The following is a 24,196-nucleotide window of genomic DNA, read 5'->3' on the forward strand; positions in this document are numbered from 1 at the left end:
CCCTCCCACCCCCAAATTCTTGGAGTCAGAAAATGTAGTCTTCCAAAGTAGGTCAGTTTGTCAGTGAGCAGCTCCTCTGAAAGGGAAGGGAGCAGAGGCCTTGTCCTGATAGAGGGCGGATTCATCCAGGGCTTTCGGCTGCTGGGGCCCCAGGGGCACAGGAGGGAGGGGAAGTGGGGAGACCATACCAGCCTTTTTGCCTGGGATCTGAAAGGTCTCAGGGCCATGGAGCAACACTAGCCTGACACCAGACTGCTGGGCCCTCTCGCCGCTGGAAAGGAGGAGGCTGTCAGTCCCCAGATCTAGAGAGCAACCTTCCTCCTGGAGGAGGAGGGAAAGAGTTTGGTGGGGGAGGGGCTTTCTGCCGATCTGAGAGCCTTGAAGCTGTCCGTGTCCTGGGCCCCATGACCTCTGGGGCCTTGGCTTCCCCAGCTGGCAGAGGATTGGGCCTTCCCTGGGGCCCCCCCTTTCTCCCTCCCACCCGCAGGCCCATCCATCTATCCCTCTCTCTCTCTCTCTCTCTCTCTCTCTCTCTCTCTCTCTCTCGCTCTCTCGCACACACTCTTGCCTCCCTCAGGCATTTGTTGTGCAGTTCCTCTTTGTCTGCTGGGCACGAGGGGCAACGGCATCTGCCTTTCCCTCCCTGTGCACACACCCACCACCCACCCCCTGCACTGTCTTGGAAAAGGGATGCTGTAGCCTAGCATCTCCCCCACCATATACACATATACATTCTCTCCAGCCCCCTCCCCAAGCACATCCAAGCGTGCTCTCCCCTCTCCCTCTCTCCCTCTCTCTCTCTCCCTCTCTCTCTTTCTCACACACACACACACACACACACACACACTCAACACACATACACCCTGGGCTGAGCTGCTCTTGCTGGCTACAGCCGTGGGCCTCTGCTCACCGTGCCGCTGCTGCTGCCTGCGAAATGACGGCGGTTCCCCTCACTTCCAGGAATCCACGCTTCCTGGAAGGTGAGTGGCTGGGCTCACCCCTGCCTGCCACTGAGACGCAGACATGCATACACCACCCGCACTCCCTCGCCGTTTCCAAGGCGGCGGCCGCGTTCGCACCCCAGGGTCTCACCGGCAAGGGAAGGATAATGTAAGTTCAGGCAGAAGGCGGCTAGTGGAGGGAGGAAGGGGGGTGCTGGGGCTAGGGAGCCAATTCAGTAACTACTCCCAAGCCTGAGGAGATGGAGAGGATGGGGGCTGTGTGTGTGTATGTGTGTGTGTGTGTGCGCGCGCGTGTGTGTATGTGTGTAGCGGGGGAGGGGGCGTTCCTCCTTATACTTGCGGAGGATGGGAAAGGGTGTTTGGTGTTGCTAAGCAAAGACGGCGACTTGGACAGTGGGAGCCTGTGGTGACATCTTGATTAGGCCTTGGGGATAGAGGTAGAGCTGCCTGGGGTGAAATACCGAGACAGGCCTGGGTGGGAAGGGGTAGTGGAGAAAATCAAGGTAAGGAAGAGGAGCCTTGGCAAGCAGATGCCTCAGCCTGGAACAGAGATCTGAGGGGCCTCAGCCTCCTCCCCACAAAAGAGCTGAGGATGGGCGTCTTTCTTTGCTCTTCTACCCACTATTCCCTCCTAGCAGGCTAGGATCCTGCCACCCTGGAGCCCATGGTCAAGAAAGGGAAAGCAGTTATGATGAGGTCCCTTGCAGAGAAGTGTGGAGGTTCTCCAAGCTCATGGCTATTCCCTAGATGTAGCCACTATGTAAAGGTCTCAAGGAAAGGCAGCAGGAGTGGAGGGCTGACCTCCTTTAACATGTGAAACACCTTTAGCTTGTGGCCTGTTTCCCAGTTCCTTTCTCTCCCTCCTACTTTTCAGCCTTTACCTACCTCCCAGTTCCTCTGATGTGAACCTCATGATTTGGCTTTGCCCTCTGGGGGTTCAGCCAATCTATGATGACTTTGAGCAAGAACATTTCTCAGAGACCTAAGAGCAGCCTTAATTCTTGGCTTTGACGGTCTGGGATTTCTTGGGAGTCCCAGACTTTTGAAATTCCCATACTGGGGTTTCTGGGGCTGAGAGAGGAACTGCTAAACTTCCTAAATCTTACTCTAGTCCCCTTCACCCGAGCTAGAATTCAAAATCCTTGGTGCCCACGAAAGCCTTTCTGACTCCTGAAACAGATTCATTACACATATATATTAGCCCCATGAAAGTAGACTTGAGCCTGATTTTCCCCTTACCTTCATCTTTTTTTTTTTTTTTTGAGACGGAGTCTCACTCTGTCGCCCGGGCTGGAGTGCAGTGGCACGATCTCGGCTCACTGCAAGCTCCGCATCCCGGGTTCCCGCCATTCTCCTGCCTCAGCCTCCCAAGTAGCTGGGACTACAGGCGCCCGCCACCTCACCCGGCTAATTTTTTTGTATTTTTTTAGTAGAGACGGGGTTTCACCGTGTTAGCCAGGATGGTCTCGATCTCCCGAACTCGTGATCCACCCGTCTCGGCCTCCCAAAGTGCTGGGATTACAGGCTTGAGCCACCACGCCCGGCCCCTTACCTTAATCTTAGGGAGGGCAATAGCATCAAAGAGCCTCTTGAATTACTGGTATGACTCCTGCTCCTCTTCCTGCTTCTGGGCCTTAATTGGGAAAGCCACAAAGGATACTTTCCCCTCAGTGTTTCTAAGTGTACCTTTAAATATATTTTCCTCCATATAGCAAGTCCCTGGCCTCAAGAGGCAGCCTCAGCTGAATAAGCTGGGACCAGCGATGGATTTCCAACAAGTTCACTCATCCTTTTAGGGTCAAGGCCTCAAAACCAAGTGCCCTGTTCTTCCCTGATTAGTAACATCAAGTGATTTAGGGCAAGTCAGCACTAATAAAGGGAATAAGAAGATACCCTTTTCAGCCCTTCTAACCCTAGTAAACCCTACACTTAGTTGAAAGGACATATTTAAAACTGGCTCTGAGTCTACAAATCTCAACCCACAATCCTGAGATGCTCACTTCATGATATGTGTGTGGTTCCAATTTTAGGCAACATTTTCAGGTAACCATGGCTCACCTAAAGATCCCCAGCTGGGAAAACTCCGCTTCAAGCCATAAGGCTTTTTCTATAGATAGTGAACAAATTTCCTCAGGCTTTGACGGGATAAATGGGGAAAACGGGACTTTAGGAGAGGATATGAATGAGAAATGGTCCCAAAGTCCTGAGTGGTTGTTTTCTTCCCACTGACCAAAGCTGGAGAGGGATCCCTCAGGAGGGTGTGTTCCGGATTTCTTGCCTCAGGCCCAAGACTCCAACCATTTTATAATGGAATCTTTATTTTGTGAAAGTAAGTATGTACATAGCTGGGCAATTGGGTAAAGTACTAATAGGTGGACTTCAGGGATGAATTTTAGGCTTCCTCTCTCTCTCTTGCACTCTCTCTTGCTCTTTCTCGCTCTCTCTCGTCCATATTTAGGCCTGTGTGCACACATCCATGCATGTTCATGTTAGCAGATAATGTAGAAGGCTACCAGTATGTTTATCCCAATAGGTATGTTCTCTTTATATGTATCTACATATGTGCTGTGTCTCTGTGTGTGTTTATCTACATGTATTTTTATTTCACCTATGTATTTGTGCAGAAGATTGCGGGGAGGAGGGATTTTTTTTTAGAAAGACATTCATATCTTTCTTTAGGTATGTTATCTGATTTCAAAAAACATGAAAGCCTCAAAAAGCATTTTTACAAAGCAATTTATCAAAAAATTAAAACAAATATACTGAGAATAAATTGATCACTTAACAGTCAGTGGACATCAAATAGTAAACATGTGATTGGAATCAGATCAATAGGAGACTTTCTGGAGTAATCAAATTTTTGCTGAATTTAGAAAGTCTAAAGGGCCCAAATTCTTCCCTACTAAGACGGTGACCCCCAATTGGCTCGGTAGGTGGTGGTGAAGGACATGGACACTTATTGTCTATGATCCCAGTTCCACACTAGCAGCTATGTAACCTTAGACAAGTAACATAACCTCTTTTGTACCTCAGTTGCCTCATCTGAAAAAATCATGATATTAGCACCTACTTTATATAGTTGTTGTGAAGATTAAATGAAATTATTCATTTCAAGTGCATAGAATAAAGCCTGGCACATAGTAAGTATTCAATTAATATCATTAGCTGCTATGATGATTACTAATATTATCATTAGATTCAGGGACAATTCCAGTTGCCTTTCCTGCAGATCCTGAACCTGGCTGGGGGCTCCGGAGAGGACCAGTAGGGAAGAATGTCTGTCCTGAACATCTGTCCCTTCTGCAGCCCCCATTTTTCTCTCCGCCCTGGCACGCCCAGCCCCAGCCCGGCTTCCTGTGGACGTCAGGCAGTGATGCTCTTCCCCTCAGGCCTAGATAAAGGTAGGGTAGGCAAGGCCCAGCCACTGAGCTCACGGAAGGCAGCACCAGGCATCCAGACTGGTGGGGGCGCAAGGTATGGTGCCCAGCATACAACACTGCCTTGTACATGGCTATGAAGGAAATATTTGTGAAATTTAACTGAATTTTTTTAAAAGATTAGGCAATGGACAGTAGATAACTCCAGCTCCAGCTTTACCTGCCCTCTTGTTCTCTCCTCCAAGGTAGCGGGGACTCATCTCTGGAGAAGGAGTTCCTCGGGGCCCCAGTGGGGCCCTCGGTGAGCACCCCCAACAGCCAGCACTCTTCTCCCAGCCGCTCACTCAGCGGTAAGTGTAACCTCCTACCACCTCCTGGCAGTAGGCACACCCTTTTGCGTTTGGCCTTCAGTTCACCTTCCACTGGCAACCATTTCCCCATCGTCACCTCCTACTGGTCTCCTGCTTAGTCTGTAAGAGCAATAAGGAGACCAGTGTCTAGGGTTTTTCTGGCTTCTGAAAGGACAGTGAATAGTCACTGGCAGACTAGGGTGGAATTAAAAGAGGTATAGGTGGGATTAAGGTAAAGGTTTCAAAGAGAAATTATGGAATTAGAGAAGCAGGTAGATAGAAATGGTCATCAGGTGGAGTTAGATAGGAAATAGAGAGTAGAAGGACCTCCCCATCTCCCCACAGCCCATTCTCCTACCCAGACAGGGTCCCCATGACTGCTCCTCCCCAGCTGGCCCTAGATCTGTGACATTCTCTAAATGGTTGGAATAGCCAGGAATGTAGGTTGGAGCTAGAGCCAAAGCCTTCTCCTCAATGGTTCCTCCTTCCTTTATCCCTCCTGCCCTGCCTCAGAGTTTTATGGAGGTGGAGAGGGTAGAGGGGTTCAGTCTAATGGGGTGGGAGGGAACTGTAAGCACGTCTCTCTTCCAGTTTTGCTCTTTGGCCTGTTGTCCCCCTTCACTCTTCCTAGGTCCGTTTTCCCGCCACTCTTAACTTGCTGGCTTCCTGCCCAGGGCCAAGCCAGACATCTTTCTTAATGACAAGAGAGTAGAGAAAAAAGCTCCCCTTAGTCGCCTCCTCTCCTCAGTGACAGAAGACATCCTATGTACCCCCAACTTTTTACTTTTTGAGACAGAGTCTTGCTCTGTCGCCCAGGCTGGAGTGCAGTGGTGCGATCTCGGCTCACTGCAACCTCTGCCTCCCGAATTCAAGCAGTTCTCCTGCCTCAGCCTCCAAAGTAGCTGGGATTACAGGCATACACAACCATGCCTGGCTAATTTTTGTATTTTTAGTAAAGACAGTGTTTCACCATGTTGGCCAGGCTGCTCTCAAATGTCTAACCTCAAAAGAATCCACCGCCTCCGCCTCCCAAAGTGCTGGGATTACAGGCGTGAGCCACCACACCTGGCCCAACTTTTTTCTCTTGAAGCCTATTTGCCTGGTGGGTGGGAGAAAAAGTTGTCTCAGATTCTAGCAGCAGGGATACTAGGGTGTTAGTTCCATTTAAGGCTCGAATGTCTCAGGGCCTAAAGACACCCTCTTAAACTTTAAGAGTGCCATTCTGGGCCGGGCGCAGTGGCTCACACCTGTAATCCCAGCACTTGGGAGGCCAAGGTGGGCAGATCACCTGAGGTTGGGAGTTTGAGACCATCCTGACCAACACGGAGAAACCCCATCTCTACTAAAAATACAAAATTAGCTGGGCATGGTGGCGCATGCCTGTAATCCCAGCTACTCGGGAGGCTGAGGCAGGAGAATCACTTGAATCCAGGAGGCAGAGGTTGCAGTGAGCCGAGATTGCGCCATTGCACTCCAGCCTGGACAACAAAAGCGAAAGTCCATCTCACAAAAAAAAAAAAAAAAAAGAGTGCCATTCTGGCCTGGGGGCAGCTTCCCCCTTTGCCTCTCTCTATTCTAAACACCATCCCACCCCTCAGCCAACTCCATCAAGGTGGAGATGTACAGCGATGAGGAGTCGAGCAGACTGCTGGGGCCAGATGAGCGGCTCCTGGAAAAGGACGACAGTGTGATTGTGGAAGATTCATTGTCTGAGCCCTTGGGCTACTGTGATGGGAGTGGGCCAGAGCCTCACTCCCCTGGGGGCATCCGGCTGCCTAATGGCAAGCTCAAGTGTGACGTTTGCGGTATGGTCTGTATTGGACCCAACGTGCTCATGGTGCACAAGCGCAGCCACACTGGTAAGTAAGCCAGAGGGTCTCTGGGAGGAGCTCCCAGGGTGGGGTTGAGAGGCAGGGGCAGTGCTGGGACAACAGCAGGGATGGGGCTGGAGGAGGCCATGCAGGGAGTGGGTAGCCTCAGAAAGGGAAGGGTCTCACCCAGCACATTTTCTAGCTGACAAAACGAGGCAGGGTGGGGGTGGGTGCAGAATTTAGTTCCCCTCAATGCCCTGTAGTTTCCTGGCACTTTCCTCAACTGCTGTTATAAAGAAAAGCTGATATTTTTCTCAGTATATGAGGGAGGGGAAAGTGTAAACTCAAGAATGAGCCAGTGGTCCAATAGGGGTTAGACTCCTGGGTATTCTTTGGGCCCTCCATCTAATAATAATAAAAAAAAAAAAAAAAAAAAAAAAAAAAAAAAAAACTGGAAAACAAAAGCCTTCTCTTCTCAGCTTCCTCAGGCCTTGGGCTCCTAGGGCAGAGTGGGCCCTGTGGGGCTCAGGTTTTGGTAACAGTCTTTTGGCCTCGTGTTCCAGGCCCCTCTCCCTGCCACACACTTCTAATCCACACCTTCCCCACAGTAAGACCCAAGGGATCCCCAAGGGATCTTGATAAAGCAGGGTTTGTGTGCATTGCACTTCTGCCAGTCAGCAATGTGTTTAGAGCACCTTCCCTTGGGCAAGGTAGGACAGAGGGTGGGGCAACAGGTTCAGCCTTCCAAGTTCCTCACATGCAGTCCTCTGGGATTTGTTCTTTCACTTGCAGGTGAAAGGCCCTTCCATTGCAACCAGTGTGGTGCCTCCTTCACCCAGAAGGGGAACCTGCTGCGCCACATCAAGCTGCATTCCGGGGAGAAGCCCTTTAAATGTCCCTTCTGCAACTATGCCTGCCGCCGGCGTGATGCACTCACTGGTCACCTCCGCACACACTCAGGTCAGTGACTGTCCAGTGGGATGAGAGAATGAGGCTCCAACATACCCAGTATGTAGAGCTCAGTGACTTCTCTCGTATTTGGGGAGTTACGGTGTCTATCATTGAGGAGGGGAGAGTATTTACAGAGCAGATAGGGCCCCCTGCCTCTCTCACCCATCCTCTGGGCAGCAAGGCCTCATGGGAAATTTGGGAGACACCTTGATGGGGTATTTTACATCCACCATATTCTGTGACTTGCAGCAAAAGGAATAGGGGCAATGTTCTTGGCTGTTAACAGTCACCCTTCCCTGACTTTTGTTTGTTTTTTGTTTTTTCAAGACGGGGTCTCACGCTGTTGCCCAGACTGGAGTGTAGTGGCGCAATTTTGGCTCACTGCAGACTTGATCTCCTGAGCTCAAGCCATCCTCCCACCTCAGCTTCCTGAGTAGGTGGGACCACACATGCCACCACACCCAGCTAATTTTTGTATTTTTTCGTAGAGACAGGATCTCCCTATGCTGCCCAGGCTTGTCTTGAACTCTGGATCTCAAGCAATCGGCCTGCCTCAGCCTCCCAAAGTACTGGGATTACAGGCGTGGCATAAGCCACTGTGCCTGGCCTTCCCTGACTTTTGTATTTTAGATTGTTGATGTCACAATCCATGCCCTATTACCCCCAACATCTAAGCCCCTGGGAGATCCCTCCTCTCACTCCCATCTGCCCCAGGCCCCACACCTGTCGTCATCTTCACCCTCCTTCCTCCCACACCACCAGAGGTTTTGGGCAATCAGTCTATCCTCTCCTTTACTTCCTACTGGCTCCTGGAAATACCCATGGGCCTCTCAAATTGCAAAAAAGGGAGCCTAGGACTTACAAATAGGAAAAGAGTATCCTATTTCTGTTCCCTATCCCAAGAGGTTGTCACCTTCCCAGAGGCAAGAGAAAGTCCAGAGGGTGCCTAGAGATCAATGTTTGGAACAGTGCTGGGAAACTGGATTAACAAGGTTTTCTAGCCCAGTCAAGACTGTTTGAATCAATATCTGTCTGAATCAGCTGGACAGATAGCACTTTTTAGGCATTTTACTAAGCTTTAGGCTTTTGGCTTGGACTTGGGAAGAGGCCAGGAGCTGAGCTGGCAAGAAGGAGGGAGCTCAAGATTGGGAAAAGGCAGGAAGAAAGGAAGGGGGAAAGAATTAGTAGGGTCTGTCCTTGGAAACTTTCCTGGCTATTTTTCTCTTTTCTTAAACTCTCCTGAGCCAGGATTTAAAGGGACAGAGCAATCATTTCACCACCTTCTACTTTCTCCATCCACTTACCTTGTTTCAGGTTCTCCCACCTTGTAATTGGGACCTCTTTATCTCTATGTATGTGGAGAAACAGGGAGAAAGATCATCGTTGATTCATGCTTTATATCTACAGAGCATTTCACTTATGTTTCTTCATGTGACCCTCATAACAATTCCAAGGTAGATGTGATTATCCCCATTTTGTTGACAAGGGAAATGAAGCTGTTGGGGGGGAAATGAGTTGTGGGTCACATAGCTATTCTGCAGCCTAGCTGGAACCCCATCAAGCTCCAGTGCCAGAAATATGTACTCCTTTTCCTCATAAAAGGGGCTGCTCCTCCTGCTGGTTTGGAACAAGGATGGCTTGGCCCCTAGAATTCTTACCAACTATGCTGTGAGGTCAACTGGGTAGATTTTGGATTTTGATCTGTAGATTATTAACAACAGAAGCAGACACAGATATACTGTCAGGTCCCATCTCTGTGAAGTGCTTTCTGTTGCAACCCCTATTATAAGAAAAAAGAGACTGGATGCATGTTCTCACTCATGTGGGAGCTAAAAATGTCGATCCCATAGAAGTATGGAGTAGGCTGGGCGCAGTGGCTCACGTCTATAATCCCAGCACTCGGGGAAGCCAAGGCGGGTGGATCACTTGAGCCCAGGAGTTTGAGACCAACCAGGGCAACGTAGTGAGACTCTGTCTCTATTACAAACAAAAAGTTAGCCAGGTGTGGTGGCACACACCTGTAGTCCCAGCTACTCAGGACGCTGAGACAGGGAGGATCACTTGAACCTGGGAGGTCAAGACTACAGTGACCTGTGATCATGTCATTGTACTCCAGCCTGGGTGACAGAGTGAGACCCCTTCTTGGTGGGGGGAAAAAAAAGGCCAGGCACGGTGGCTCATGCCTGTAATCCCAGCACTTTGGGAGGCCGAGGCGGGTGGATCACCTGAGGTCAGGAGTTCGAGACCAGCCTGACCAACATGGAGAAACCCCGTTTCTACTAAAAATACAAAATTAGCCAGGCATGGGGGCGCATGCCTGTAATCATCGCTACTCGGGAGGCTGAGACAGGAAAATCACTTCAGCCCAGGAGGCAGAGGTTGTAGTGAGCCAAGATCGTGCCATTGCACTCCAGCCTGGGCAACAAGGGCAAAACTCCATGTCAAAAAAAAAAAAAAAAAAAAAGTAGAGAGTAGAACAGTGGTTACCAGAGGCTGACTGAGAAGGGTTGGGAGTGGGTGGACAGGGAGAGGCTGGTTAATGGGTAGAAGATTACAGTTAGATAGGAGGAATAAGTTGTAGTGTTCTACACCATAGTAGAATGACTGTAGTTAACATTAATTTATTGTATATTTCAAAATAGCTAGAAGAGATGATTTTGAATGTTCCCAACACAAAGAAATGATAAATGTTTGCCGGGCACGGTGGCTCACGCCTGTAATCCCAGCACTTTGGGAGGCCAAGGCAGATGGATCATGAGGTCAGGAGATCAAGACCATCCTGGCTAACACGGTGAAAACCTGTCTCTACTGAAAATGTAAAAAATTAGCTGGGCATGGTGTCAGACGCCTGTAGTCCCAGCTACTCGGGAGGCTGAGGCAGGAGAATGGCGCGAACCCAGGAGGTGGAGGTTGCAGTGAACCGAGATTGTGCCACTGCACTCCAGCCTGGGCGACAGAGTGAGACTCTGTCTCCAAGAAAAAGAAGAAAAAAAGATAAATGTTTGAGGTGATAGATATGCCAGTTACCCCAATTTGATCATTACACATCGTGTACATGTATGAAAATATCATATGTATCTCATAAGCATGTATAATTATTATGTATCAATTATCAATTAAAATTTGAAAAATAAGAAAGCAGTTGGAGGATCATTCCTCTCCCAGATGTTAAACCATTTCCTCAAGGGTCTTTGGGTGGACAGGGACCATGGTGTTCATTTCTTTTTTTTTTTTTTTTTGAGACGGAGTCTCTATCTGTCGCCCAGGCTGGAGTGCAGTGGTGTGATCTCGACTCACTGCAACCTCCGCCTCCCGGGTTCACTCCATTCTCCTGCCGAGTAGCTGGGACTACAGGCACCTGCCATAATGCCCGGCTTAATTTTTTGTGTTTTTGGTAGAGATGGGGTTTCACCGTGTTAGCCAGGATGGTCTCAATCTCCTGACCTCATGATCCGCCCGCCTCGGCCTCCCAAAGTACTGGGATTCATGGTGTTCATTTCATCCCTAAAATACAAGGGTTTACAGAGCCTGAGTAAAATGGAGTAGGTTGATTTAGTCAAGGCCCAGTTTTGGCATGGCAGGGTTAGGGGTGAACAGTAATTACCAACTTCCTAGAGATATCTTCTCCTGTCTCCCTGCTCAATAGCAGCAAGATACATCAAATATACAATACCTTGTTTCTCTCCTCTCACAAATATGTCTTAAGAGTTATCTTTAAATAAAGTACCACTCTGTTTTCCAATTTTTTTTTTCTTCAGTAGAAACAAGATCTTTATAACCTGTTCTTTTATTATAAGCACACAAACAAAACAACCCAAATTTGGTGTTCTCTTTTTTTTACTCTTGTTTATTTTATTCTCTGTTCTTTTATTCCTTTTCTCTTTTCAGAATTACTCCATCAGTGATGGGCTTTCTAGAGCTCTCTTGGTATCTCAGTGTAGAGAGACAGAAAGACAAAATAATCAGTAAACCAGGCTAGGGCTGGAGGTCAAAATACAAGTAAAGGTCAATGAAAACTGCCCCCTCCCCACATTGGCAGATCTAAGGGCTCTCATTTCTGTCATGCCAGCCCACCAGTTTCCCCCAAACCAAAGCAGATAGTTCATAAAAAGCAAAAAATCCCCTTGTCTGATAAACAGCACTTACATCCGCCTGCCAAATGGAAAGGTTAAACCACAGTCTGGGCCCCAGTCTCTGAGATCCTGCAGTGGGGCCTGCCTGCCTGCTAGGGATGATCCCCTACAAAGTCCCTGGGTCCTCACTGCTTTTGAGCAGCAATCTGGCCATGTTGAACAAGCCCACCACCAGTCTGAAGCCACATGCTCTAGGATTCCCTTGCTCCCATAACTGCACATTATCCCTCATCATCAAATATGGTTCATCTGTTCATGGTTGCAGCTGAAGCTGGGGAATGAAAGACAAGCAGAAGAACTCAATTTAGCAACATCCTTTCCTCCCCATGCCAGTGTATACTTGCTCTTGGCTGAATCTGCAGAGCCAGGGCACAGCGAGAAGTAGCTCTGATGCCATCTTTCCGCTCTCCTCCAGTCTCCTCTCCCACAGTGGGTAAGCCCTACAAGTGTAACTACTGTGGCCGGAGCTACAAACAGCAGAGTACCCTGGAGGAGCACAAGGAGCGGTGCCATAACTACCTACAGAGTCTCAGCACTGAAGCCCAAGCTTTGGCTGGCCAACCAGGTAGAGCTGTTGATGTACTACTGGGGAGTTAAAAGGGGATGGTGAGAGGGAGTGCTGGACAAGGGTGATTCCAGTATCTCCCGCACTGAGGGATGAAGTCTGTGGAACAGGGGATGGTTATCCCAGTAAAGCTGCCGAACACCCCATTCTAGGTACCCCAGTTGGTGCAGAGCCTTGTCTGTGGTGGGTGCTTTAGGGAGATCGAGAGGTAGGGGAAGTTTGGGTCTATATCCTTGGCCTAATGGGAGAGAGAAAACACAAGAAGTAACCAAGGGCCAGATATGTATGATTGTCCCCAAATGATCTGAAATGTTGCTGGAGTGAGCTTTAGGTAGGGTAAACAGAGCCCAGTTTCCCAGGCATCTGGTATGACCTTCCTTGGTTACTGACCTGCTGGTTTTCTCCAGAGAAAGGCTGTGGGGCCAATGCCACCCCTACTCAACTGCTACTACTTGTCCTCACCTCCTTCCCACTAGGTGACGAAATACGTGACCTGGAGATGGTGCCAGACTCCATGCTGCACTCATCCTCTGAGCGGCCAACTTTCATTGATCGTCTGGCCAACAGCCTCACCAAACGCAAGCGTTCCACACCCCAGAAGTTTGTAGGTAAGAGTCCAGTTGGAAAGAGGTATCAGTTTTAAGCCACAGCCCAAATAAGTCTGAGCTGTGTGGTCTGGAGATTTGGTTTAGGGAAAGAAAGCAGTCTGGTGGGCCGGGCGCGGTGGCTCACACCTGTAATGTCAGCACTCTGGGAGGCCGAGGCTGGCAGATCACGAGGTCAGGAGATTGAGACCATCCTGGTTAACACGGTGAAACCCTGTCTCTACTAAAAATATAAAAAATTAGCCGGGCGTGGTGGCAGGCGCCTGTAGTCCCAGCTACTCGGGAGGCTGAGGCAGGAGAATGGTGTGGACCTGGGAGGTGGAGCTTGCAGTGAGCCAAGATCGTGCCACTGCACTCCAGCCTGGGCGACAGAGCGAGACTCCATCTCAAAAAAAAAAAAGGAAAGAAAGCAGTCTGGTGGCCTCTGTTACTCAAAATCTATCCTCAGGACAGGAGGAAAGTAAAGAGGGAGGATGTACTCAAAGAGAGTGGAGAAGGGTTAGCACTGAAGACTTGTGGTGGTTTTAAGGCACAGGGTTGAGGGATCGGGCTGTCTCAGTTTTTTTTTGAGACAGAGTCTCGCTCTGTCGCCCAAGCTAGAGTGCAGTGGCACAATCTCAGCTCACTGCAACCTCCGCCTCCTGGGTTCATGCCATTCTCCTGCCTCAGCCTCCCGAGTAGCTGGGACTACAGGCGCCCGCCACCATGCCCAGCAAATTTTTTTTTGCATTTTTAGTAGAGACGGGGTTTCACCGTGTTAGCCAGGATGGTCTCGATCTCCTGACCTTGTGATCCACCCACCTCAGCCTCCCAAAGTGCTGGGATTACAGGCGTGAGCCACTGCACCCAGCCCAGGCTGTCTCAGTTTTTAAGAATAACAAGAACTTCATTCTGTGTGGGCCCTTAGAGAGTCAGAGAGAGGAAATAAGTATGTGGTTCCCCCTATCCCCAGCACTAGTCATTAGCTCTCTAAGGACCTGGAGCTTTATGGAGAGTAAGAAAATGAAGTATTACTAATCAGTGGCCTGGGACTGAGTCCTTCTCTAAGATTACAGCCCAGAGTCAGGGAGCAGTCCCCCAAAGGACCTGACCCTGGGAAAGTAAATGCAGCATAGTAAATAATGTTACACACAGCCCTGCAGGTAAGAAAACAAAGAATCCTGAGGAAAGTGTAGGAATTCTCCAAACCCAGTCCTGCTGAGTTCCTCTTCTCCACAGGCGAAAAGCAGATGCGCTTCAGCCTCTCAGACCTCCCCTATGACGTGAACTCGGGTGGCTACGAAAAGGATGTGGAGTTGGTGGCACACCACAGCCTGGAACCTGGCTTTGGAAGTTCCCTGGCCTTTGTGGGTGCAGAGCATCTGCGTCCCCTCCGCCTTCCACCCACCAATTGCATCTCAGAACTCACGCCTGTCATCAGCTCTGTCTACACCCAGATGCAGCCCCTCCCTGGTCGACTGGAGCTTCCAGGATCCCGAGAAGCAGGTGAGGGACCTGAGGACCTGGCTGATGGAGGTCCCCTCCTCTACCGGGCCCGAGGCCCCCTGACTGACCCTGGGGCATCCCCCAGCAATGGCTGCCAGGACTCCACAGACACAGAAAGCAACCACGAAGATCGGGTTGCAGGGGTGGTATCCCTCCCTCAGGGTCCCCCACCCCAGCCACCTCCCACCATTGTGGTGGGCCGGCACAGTCCTGCCTACGCCAAAGAGGACCCCAAGCCACAGGAGGGATTATTGCGGGGCACCCCAGGCCCCTCCAAGGAAGTGCTTCGGGTGGTGGGCGAGAGTGGTGAGCCTGTGAAGGCCTTCAAGTGTGAGCACTGCCGTATCCTCTTCCTGGACCACGTCATGTTCACTATCCACATGGGCTGCCATGGCTTCAGAGACCCTTTTGAGTGCAACATCTGTGGTTATCACAGCCAGGACCGGTACGAATTCTCTTCCCACATTGTCCGGGGGGAGCATAAGGTGGGCTAGCAACCTCTCCCTCTCCCCTCAGTCCACCACTCCACTGCCCTGCCTACAGGCATTGATCCCTGTCCCCACCATTTCCCAAGGAGTTTTGCTTTGTAGCCCTCACTACTGGCTACCTGACCTCACGCCTGACCCTGACCCCTCCTCACCTATTCTCCTCCTCTATCCTGACCGATTTAAGCATTGTGATGAAACAGGTCTTTTGCTTATGTTTTTCCTTTTTCTCTTCTCTCATCCCAGCATACTGAGTTATTTATTAATTAGTTGATTTAGTTTTGCCTTTTTTTTTTTTTTAACTTATATCAGTCACTTGCCACTCTCCCACCCTCCTGTCCACAGCTCCTTTCCACTTTAGGTCAATTTTTCTCTCTTAGATCTTCCAGCAGCCCCAGGGGTAGGAAGCTCCTCTTAGTACTAAGAGACTTCAAGCTTCTTGCTTTAAGTCCTCACCCTTTACATTATCTAATTCTTCAGTTTTGATGCTGATTTACCTCCCCCCAGCCCTACCTTAGCTCTGTGGCATTATATCTCCTCTCTGGGACTCTTCAACCTGGTACTCCATACCTCTTGTGCCCTCTCACTTTAGGCAGCTTGCACTATTCTTGAATGAATGAAGAATTATTTCCTCACTTGGAAGTAGGAGGGGCTGAAGAAATTCTCCCCAGGCACTGTGGGACTGAGGGTCCTCTTGATGTTCCCCTAGTAATATGAGTTCTCAAAGCCTACATTCAGGATCTCCCTCTAGGATGTGACAGATCTGGTCCCTCTCCTTGAACTACCCCTCCACACGCTCTAGTCCCTTCAACCTACCGGTCTATTCAGTGGTGGCTTTTCTCTCCTTGGAGTGCCCCAATTTTATATTCTCAGGGGCCAAGGCTAGGTCTATAACCCTCTGTCTCTGACACATTGGGAGCCTCAGGTGCCTAATTGGGAACCAGGGCATGGGAAAGGGGTGGGTCAAAATTCTTCTCTTTCTCCTCCACCTCTCAAACTTCTTCACTATAGTGACCTTCCTAGGCTCTCAGGGGCTCCTTCAGTCCCCATCCTATGAGAAACTAGTGGGTTGCTGCCTGATGACAAGGGGTTATCTCAGCCCCTCAGTCATGCTGCCTTCTGCTGCTCCCTCCCAGCAGGGTTCACCCTCTCATTCCCGGGCTCCTGGGCCCTGTTCTTAGGATCAGTGGCAGGGAGAAACGGGTATCTCTTTTCTCTCTTCTAATTTTCAGTATAACCAAAAATTATCCCAGCATGAGCATGGGCATGTGCCCTTCACCCCATTCCACCCTTGTTCCAGCAAGACTGGGATGGGTACAACTGAAATGGGGTCATCCTTTACTACCCCCTTCTACACTCAGCTCCCAAACACAGGGTAGGAGAGGGTACTTCTGGCTACTGCAGAGACCCCTGGCTATTTGAGTAACCAAGGATTAGTGAGAAGGGGCAGAAGGAGATACAACTCCACTGCAAGTGGAGGTCTCTTTCTACAAGAGTTTTCTGCCCGAGGTCACAGCCATCCCACTCTCTGCTTCCTTGAGATTCAAACCAAAGGCTGTTTTTCTATGTTTAAAGAAAAAAAAAAGTAAAAACCAAACACAACACCTCACAAGTTGTAACTCTTGGTCCTTCTCTCTCTCCTTTTCTCTTCCCTTCCTTCCCCTTCCATCTTTCTTTCCACATGTCCTTTCCTTATTGGCTCTTTTACCTCCTACTTTTCTCACTCCCTATCAGGGATATTTTTTGGGGGATGGTAAAGGGTGGGCTAAGGAACAGATCCTGAGATTAGGGCCTTAAGGGCTCTGAGAGGAGTCTACCTTACCTTCTTATGGGAAGGGAGACCCTAAAAAACTTTCTCCTCTTTGTCCTCCTTTTTCTCCCCCACTCTGAGATTTCCACAAGAGAACCAGATTGGCAGGGAGAAGCATTGTGGGGTGATTGTTCCTCCTTGACAATGTAGCAATAAATAGATGCTGCCAAGGGCAGAGAATGGGGAGGTTAGCTCAGAGCAGAGTGGTCTCTAGAGAAAGGAAGAATCCTCAACGGCACCCTCGGGTGCTAGCTCCGTTTTAGAATGTCAGCAGAGCTGAGATTAATATCTGGGCTTTTCCTGAACTATTCTGGTTATTGAGCCTTTCCTGTTAGACCTACCCCCTCCCACCTCTTCTGTGTCTGCTGTGTATTTGGTGACACTTCATAAGGACTAGTCCCTTCTGGGGTATCAGAGCCTTAGGGTGCCCTCATCCCCTTCCCCAGTCAACTGTGGCACCTGTAACCTCCCGGAACATGAAGGACTATGCTCTGAGGCTATACTCTGTGCCCATGAGAGCAGAGACTGGAAGGGCAAGACCAGGTGCTAAGGAGGGGAGAGGGGGCATCCTGTCTCTCTCCAGACCATCACTGCACTTTAACCAGGGTCTTAGGTACAAAATCCTACTTTTCAGAGCCTTCCAGCTCTGGAACCTCAAACATCCTCATGCTCTCTCCCAGCTCCTTTTGCATAAAAAAAAAGTAAAGAAAAAGAAAAAAAAAAAATACACACACACTGAAACCCACATGGAGAAAAGAGGTGTTTCCTTTTATATTGCTATTCAAAATCAATACCACAAACAAAAAAATTTCTAAGTAGACACTTTTCCAGACCTTTGTTTTTTTGTGTCAGTGTCCAAGCTGCAGATAGGATTTTGTAATACCTCTGGCAGCTTCTTTCCTTGTGTACATAATATATATATATAAATATATATTTTTAATCAGAAGTTATGAAGAACAAAAAGAAAAAATAAACACAGAAGCAAGTGCAATACCACCTCTCTTCTCCCTTACTCTTAGGGTTTCCTTTGTAGCCTATGTTTGGTGTCTCTTTTGACCTTTACCCCTTCACCTCCTCCTCTCTTCTTCTGATTTCCCCTCCCCCACTTTTTTAAAGAGTTTTTCTCCTTTCTCAAGGGGAGTTAAACTAGCTTTTGAGACTTATTGCAAAGCATTTTGTATATGTAATATATTGTAAGTAAATATTTGTGTAATGGAGATATACTACTGTAAGTTTTGTACTGTACTGGCTGAAAGTCTGTTATAAATAAACATGAGTAATTTAACACCTCTGGTTGTTTTTGCAGACTTCCTTCGCCTTGATTTTCTACTAAGAGGGAGGGGTCCTCCTTGCAGTATGTTATACCAACTACTGAACAGTTTAGGAGGTGAATAAAAACGAAGAATTTTCAGCCTAGACTGGGAAATGGAGGAGATTTTCCTACCAGGAAGGAGTGCCTTCAGGATAGGAGAGAAAGTCTGACTTGCCTGTCTACCCAAAGTAGAAATTAATCAAACATTTGTTGAGTACCTACTGTGCACAAAACACATTCTATGCCCAGGGTAAAATAATGTGAATGATGATAATCATAGGGTCTACCACTGCTTGAGCATCTCATAAATGCTAAGTACTCATTGAATTGTAGAAACACCTACAAAAGGATGATCACAATTATTCGTGAAAAAATAAAAGCCCAAGAGAGAATAAATACCTTGTCCAAGGCTCATCAGCCAGTAAGTGACAGAACCAGAATTTGAACCCAGGGGTGTGTGACTCCAAAGCATGTGCTCATCCCTTTACACCAGGAAATGCAGCCAGTGAAACCCCTAAGCTAGAAAAATCCAAAGTAGGAACATCAATTTGTTTCTGTCTTAAATAGTAACTATTTTCTGTTCCCTTTACTCTGAACTTTTTCTGTTCTCTTCCATCTACCTCATTGCTATTCCATATAGTAATGTCTGCCTTGTTTTCCATGAGATTACAGTGAAGTGAAAATCTAGAGACACTCCTATCTAGAGTCTATTATTTTCCATGTCCCATTGAAACTGGCAAATTCAAAGTCAAAACAGACAGGAAAGCTGGGAGTGGTGGAGCACACCTGTCATCCCAGCTACTTGGGAAGATCACTTGAGCCTAGGAGTTTGAGAACAGCCTCAGCAACACTGGGCAACACCATCTCTACAAGAAATTTTAAAATTAGCTAGGCATTGTGGTACATGCCTGTAGTCCCAGCTACTCGGAAGGCTGAGACGGCAGGATCACTTCAGCCCAGGAGGTCGAGCCTGCACTGAAGTGTGATCATGCCACTGCAGCCTCCAGACCCATCTTAAAAAAGAAAAAAAAGGGCTGGGCACGGTGGCTCACGCCTGTAATCCCAGCACTCTGTGAGGCCAAGGCAGGCAGATCACGAGGTCAGGAGATCAAGACTATCTGGCCAACATGGTGAAACCCCATCTCTACTAAAATACAAAACATTAGCCGAGCATGGTGGCGCATGCCTGTAGTGCCAGCTACTTGGGAGGCTGAGGCAGGAGAATCACTTGAACCCAGGAGGCGGAGTTGCAGTGAGCTGAGATCAAGCCACTGCACTCCAGCCTGGGCGACAGAGCAAGACTCCATCTCAAAAAAAAAAAAAAAAAAAAGGCTGAGCACAATGGCTCACACCTGTAATCCTGGCACTTTGGGAGGCCGAATCAGGTGGATATCCTGAGCTCAAGAGTTCGAGACCAGCCTGGGCAACATGGCAAAACCCTGTCTCTACTAAAAATACAAAAATTAGCTGGGGCCGGGTGCAGCGGCTCACACATATAATCCCAGCACTATGGGAGGTTGAGGTGGATGGATCATGAGGTCAAGAGATCGAGACCATCCTGGCCAACATGGTGAAACCCTGTCTCTACTAAAAATATAAAAATTAGCTGGGCATGGTGGTACACACCTGTAGTCCCACCTACTTGGGAGGCTGAGGCAGGAGAATCGCTTGAACCCAGGAGGCAGAGGTTGCTGTGAGCTGAGATGGCGCCACTGCACTCCAGCCTGGGTAACAGAGCAAGAGTCTGTCTCAAAAAAAAAAAAAAAGGAAAAAGAAAGTAAGAAAACAGATTTTAGCACCAAAAAGTGGGTTAAAGGTTAAAAGAAACCATGATGCCTGATGGGTTGCTGGAGGGAAGGTGAATCTGGTGTGTTCAGACTCTAGAGTGAGTCATGAACGAACAATGGTTTCCATCTGTACCATCTTGGGTCTCAATGCTAGGAGGCCCCCTTGCCACCCTAGTGTCTTCAGCTTTGGAGACAACTGGGTGGTTGGCTGTCTGTGGACAGCCATTCCTGCTCAAGGCTGAAGCTTTCTTTTTTTCTTTTTTTTGAGACAGAGTTCTGCTCTGTTGCCCAGGCTGTAGCACAGTAGCCCAATCTCGGCTCACTGCAACTTCCGCCTCCCAGGTGCAACCAATTCTCTTGTCTCAGTCTCCCGAGTAGCTGGGATTACAGGTGTGTGCCACCAGGCCTAATTTTTGTATTTTTAATACAGATGGGATTTCACCATGTTGGCCAGCTGGTCTCAAACTCCTGACCTCAGGTGATCTGCCCGCCTTGGCCTCCCAAAGTGTTGGGATTACAGGCGTAAGCCACTGCACCCAGCCTAAGGCTTAAGTCTTTCTGATGGCTCTCCAGAGGTAAATGGAGTTTATACACAAGAATCTTTCACTTAGGGGTCAGACTCACTAATCAGTGGTGAAATAACTTTCATGGTTTTTGATCAGCATTTATTAAAATAAAATAGAGAACAGAAAAATATAAAATAGAGAATAGAACATACAAGCACACCTATGACAAGGGTAAGTATCGTTTCATGAAGCTTGTGTTTCAGTTCTGCATGTGCATGTAATCATGTTTGTGTGTACCGGGTACCAGTGTAAAATGTATTCGTGTTGAAAAACGTTTAAGTCATTAGTCCAGGCTATTTCCTCCACCCACTTGTTAGGTGACATACAGCATAGTACAGCGGAGCCAGAATACCTACTGCACCTCAATTCTTCAATCTTTTTTTAAAAATTGATTTATTTATTTTTGAGACAGAGTTTCGATCTTGTTACACAGGCTGGAGTGCAGAGGCTCACTGGAACCTCCGCCTCCCAGGTTCGATTCTCCTGTCTCAGCCTCCTGAGTACCTGGAATTACAGGTGCCCACCACCATGCCCGGCTAAATTCTTCAACTTTTAAAGTAAGGATAATAATAGTACCTGCCTACAAGCTTGCTCAAAGTTAAATGAGTTAATATTTATAAAGGCGCTTACCACAGTGCCAGGCACTGTGCCAACAGGGTCCAGAGATTAAAAAATGAATGAGAAATAGCCCCAGCCTCAATGCACTTCATTGTGGGGTTTTCTCCATATTGGAAGGAGGGATTCACAAAATGCTTGTTTCCTCTCAGGCCTTCCTCTTCGTAATCCTACACCTACCTAGTAGCAGGACTGTCAGAGAAATAAGCCCAGGGCGTCCCCCGGTGGCGCAGCGCCGCCTTCGGTCTAAGGACTTGGGGCCAGAGGCGCCTCTTGGCTTCGCACTACAATTCCCACCAAGCATCTCTCCCTCTCTGGCCTCTAATAAGGACTGCGCCTTGTGGTCCAGCGTCGGGCAACTTCCACGCCTACCATCGCGTAAACCGGAAAACTGCGTCGTCCAGCATTGCGTCCGGTGCGGCGCGGCGCAAGGCTTGCTGGGAGACACATAACCTCGATTTTCTTCCGCCAGCCGGCTAAATAGTCCCATGTGCACATTGTTCCACAGATAAATAAACACTAGGAACGCATTTTCACCCTAGATTTCAGCACAAATGCTGAATATAAGGGAATATTTGAGTAAAGTGAGTTGCTATTCTTGACGCCCGTCTCCTAAGGATTCTCCCGGTGTGCGCGTAGGGATCTCATGCTATATAAGAGGGCTCTGCCAGGCACCGCCTCCTTTCTTCGGTCCGTACGTCCGAAATGGTGAGTCGTGTTGCGTGGTGAGGATGGTGGTTCGGGTGCGGACCCTGGGATTGTGGGGATTTGAGATCCTGGAACACAGCTGAGGGGTGGACAGTGTACATTTGCTCTGAGGCTTGGCGGGATTTGTGGAGAAACAGGAGATCCGAGCGGCGCCTTCTTGTAGGCTCCCGGTGCGGCCTGTGGCCGGAAAGGGGCTGAGGCTGGGTAAGTTGCGCCGCCTTCCTAACAGGTTTTCCGTCCTGATGCAGACAAAGAAAAGAAGGAACAACGGTCGTGCCAAAAAGGGCCGCGGCCATGTGCAGCCTATTCGCTGCACTAACTGTGCCCGATGCGTGCCCAAGGACAAGGCCATTAAGAAATTCGTCATTCGAAACATAGTGGAGGCCGCAGCGGTCAGGGACATTTCTGAAGCGAGCGTCTTTGATGGTGAGTGGATCACCGGCTAGAACTGCTTGAGGATCCCAGTACCTTAAAAGCCTTCACCCAACCTCGCCCTTCTGCAGGCTCTGTTCGTTGGAGCCTCTCAGGCACTTTCCACGTATGTAAGGTTGTTGCTGGTAGAAAAGAATATTATGTACTCATGTTTGTTGTTTTGATTCTTTTCTGGGCAGAAGGTTAGTTTTTGTGATAGAGTGCACAGCCTTTACTCTGAGGTAAACGTTTGTCTGTTTCGGTTATGAGATTCCAAAAACTGGAAACTTGGTAAATTTGACAATTCTTATATTATGATTATTTGAGTACTTGTGAAAATGTACAGGTGAGGAAGAGTGTCTTCAACGTTTCGAGAATGGAGGCAGTCTAGTTTGGTGTGAAAGGATAATGTTTGGAGCCATAAGAACGTCGCTTTGTTTCTTTTCCTTAAGTTATTTTTATAGAAAGAGCAAGGTTCAGGGTAGGCATTAGGGCGGGTGTAGCTGTAGAAGGAACTGGATTATTGGTTTATTGCATCTAGAGTGTCAGTCTGGTCTTTGTAGTGTCAAGATGAACACATGTGCTCAGGTACATGTGCTCAAGAACAGGGGCTTTGGGGGTGCTTTTATGTGCGGGACAGGCATTTAAATAGGTTTAGTTTTAATTGACGTAAACATGTAAGATCATGTAACAAAAAAGCAAGGTAGGTGTATAATACTAGTATAACTCTATTTTCTATTCCTTAGCCTATGTGCTTCCCAAGCTGTATGTGAAGCTGCATTACTGTGTGAGTTGTGCAATTCACAGCAAAGTAGTCAGAAATCGATCTCGTGAAGCCCGCAAGGACCGAACACCCCCTCCCCGATTTAGACCTGCGGTGAGTATTTAAAAAGAATGGAAGCCAGGGGAGTGTTGGTTTAAAAAATTTCACTCTGCCGGGTCACGGTGTCCTATGCTTATAACCTCACACTTTGGGAGGCTGGGGCAAGAGGATTGCTAGAAACCAACAGTTCAAGACCCCATGTTTTCAAAAAATACTTAGAAGGAAACCAAGCATGACAGTGCGAACCTATAGTCCCGGCTGCTCGAGAGGCTGAGGCAGGAGGGTCACTTGAGCCCAGGAGTTTGAGGTTGCAGTGAGCTACGATTATACCACTTGCACTCCAGCCAGGGCAAAAGTGAGACCTTATCTCTTAAATAAAAAAAAGTTGCATCCTCCTGTGGTGCAGGGGATATAAGATTAAGGTCTCTGCCTCAGGTTAAGCTGTAAGGCAGGTGAGACCCACACCTGAACATGCTTAGAGACACGGCAGACTATTGTTCTCCCTCCACCTCTACCAGCTTCCCATGCATTTGTAGCTTGAATACATTGTTAGTGAGAGGATGGTGATCAAGTTCTTTCGGGGAAGGGAATCTTGAATCCATGGGTTTTAATTTACTGTTTTGTTTCTTTGTCTTTCAGGGTGCTGCCCCACGTCCCCCACCAAAGCCCATGTAAGGAGCTGAGTCCTTAAAGACTGAGACAGACTATTCTCTGGAGAAAAATAAAATGGAAATTGTACTTAATATCGCATATTAAGTGTATCTGTGCCAGATAGGGTGGGGGTTTTGTGTGTGTTGGACCAGGTGTGATGTGACACGTACTACTTTGATGGGGAGGAAAGTTTATTTGAGTTTTTTTTTTTTTTTGAGACAGTGTGTCGCCCAGGCTGAAGTGCAGTGGCGCGATCTCAGCTCACTGCAGCCTCCGCCTCCCGGGTTCAAGTGATTCTCCTGTCTCAGCTTCCTGAGTAGCTGGGATTACAGGCGTCTGCCACCACGCCCGGCTAATCTTTGTATTTTTGGTAGAGACGGTTTCACTATGTTGGCCAGGCTGATCTTGAACTTCTGACCTCAGTTAATCCACCTGCCTTGGCCTCCCAAAGTGCTGGGATTATAGGCTTGAGCCAACCTCACCCAGCTATTTATGTAAATTTAAACCTTAAATTGTGTGTGATCATATCCTTGACCTCAATTTGCATAGCTGTGTAAAATAAAGGGAGATTTATTTTGTGAATTTTAGATTTAACCGCATCAAGTTTAAGTTGACATCCTAAAAATGGATAAACATTAGGAGAATGAGGAAAAGCTATTAGTTGAGTGAGGAGCACATTGAGAAGTGACTTAAAGTGAGGTGTTTATACCCCTGGAAGGGGGGCGAGTTGAATAATAGGTATATGACTTGGATAGCTTCAGAGCATAAAAGGATTAATGTCCAGATGCT

The 24,196-nt window shown here is 48.3% G+C and overlaps 2 protein-coding genes across 7 annotated transcripts in view; both read left to right on the forward strand.

Moving 5' to 3' along the window:
* Positions 1-17,823, forward strand: part of IKZF4 (IKAROS family zinc finger 4) — a 32,196-nt gene extending 14,373 nt beyond the window's left edge. For 2 of the 6 annotated variants that reach the window (XM_031650539.1, XM_031650540.1), the window contains 6 exons: positions 4,585-4,689; positions 6,288-6,548; positions 7,293-7,460; positions 12,000-12,149; positions 12,626-12,757; positions 13,973-17,823. In XM_031650539.1, coding sequence (XP_031506399.1) covers positions 4,585-4,689; positions 6,288-6,548; positions 7,293-7,460; positions 12,000-12,149; positions 12,626-12,757; positions 13,973-14,733 — 1,577 coding nt within the window. In that variant the 3' untranslated portion in view covers positions 14,734-17,823. Of the gene's footprint in view, positions 1-478; positions 1,111-3,197; positions 3,292-3,415; positions 4,437-4,584; positions 4,690-6,287; positions 6,549-7,292; positions 7,461-11,999; positions 12,150-12,625; positions 12,758-13,972 lie in introns of those variants that run through there. The other 4 variants (XM_021922492.2, XM_031650541.1, XM_031650542.1 and 1 more) reach the window with 4 other exon arrangements.
* A 3,389-nt stretch (positions 17,824-21,212) lies between these two features.
* On the forward strand, positions 21,213-23,499 carry RPS26 (ribosomal protein S26). The gene is made up of 4 exons (XM_003906564.2): positions 21,213-21,522; positions 21,771-21,948; positions 22,680-22,810; positions 23,396-23,499. Exons 1-4 carry the CDS (start codon positions 21,520-21,522, stop codon positions 23,429-23,431), a joined length of 348 nt encoding a protein of 115 aa, XP_003906613.2. The 5' UTR covers positions 21,213-21,519; the 3' UTR covers positions 23,432-23,499.
* Positions 23,500-24,196: the final 697 nt, after the last annotated feature.

The sequence above is a fragment of the Papio anubis genome, chromosome 9 (genome assembly GCF_008728515.1).
Source record: "Papio anubis isolate 15944 chromosome 9, Panubis1.0, whole genome shotgun sequence".
Lineage (NCBI taxonomy): Eukaryota > Metazoa > Chordata > Mammalia > Primates > Cercopithecidae > Papio > Papio anubis.

Bases quoted from the DNA above. Each gene is read 5' to 3' on its own strand.
- RPS26 (XM_003906564.2), top strand. The intron at 21,949-22,679 runs GTGAGTGGATCA...TCTATTCCTTAG, and splicing joins TGAAGCGAGCGTCTTTGATG to CCTATGTGCTTCCCAAGCTG. The intron at 22,811-23,395 runs GTGAGTATTTAA...TTTGTCTTTCAG, and splicing joins CTCCCCGATTTAGACCTGCG to GGTGCTGCCCCACGTCCCCC.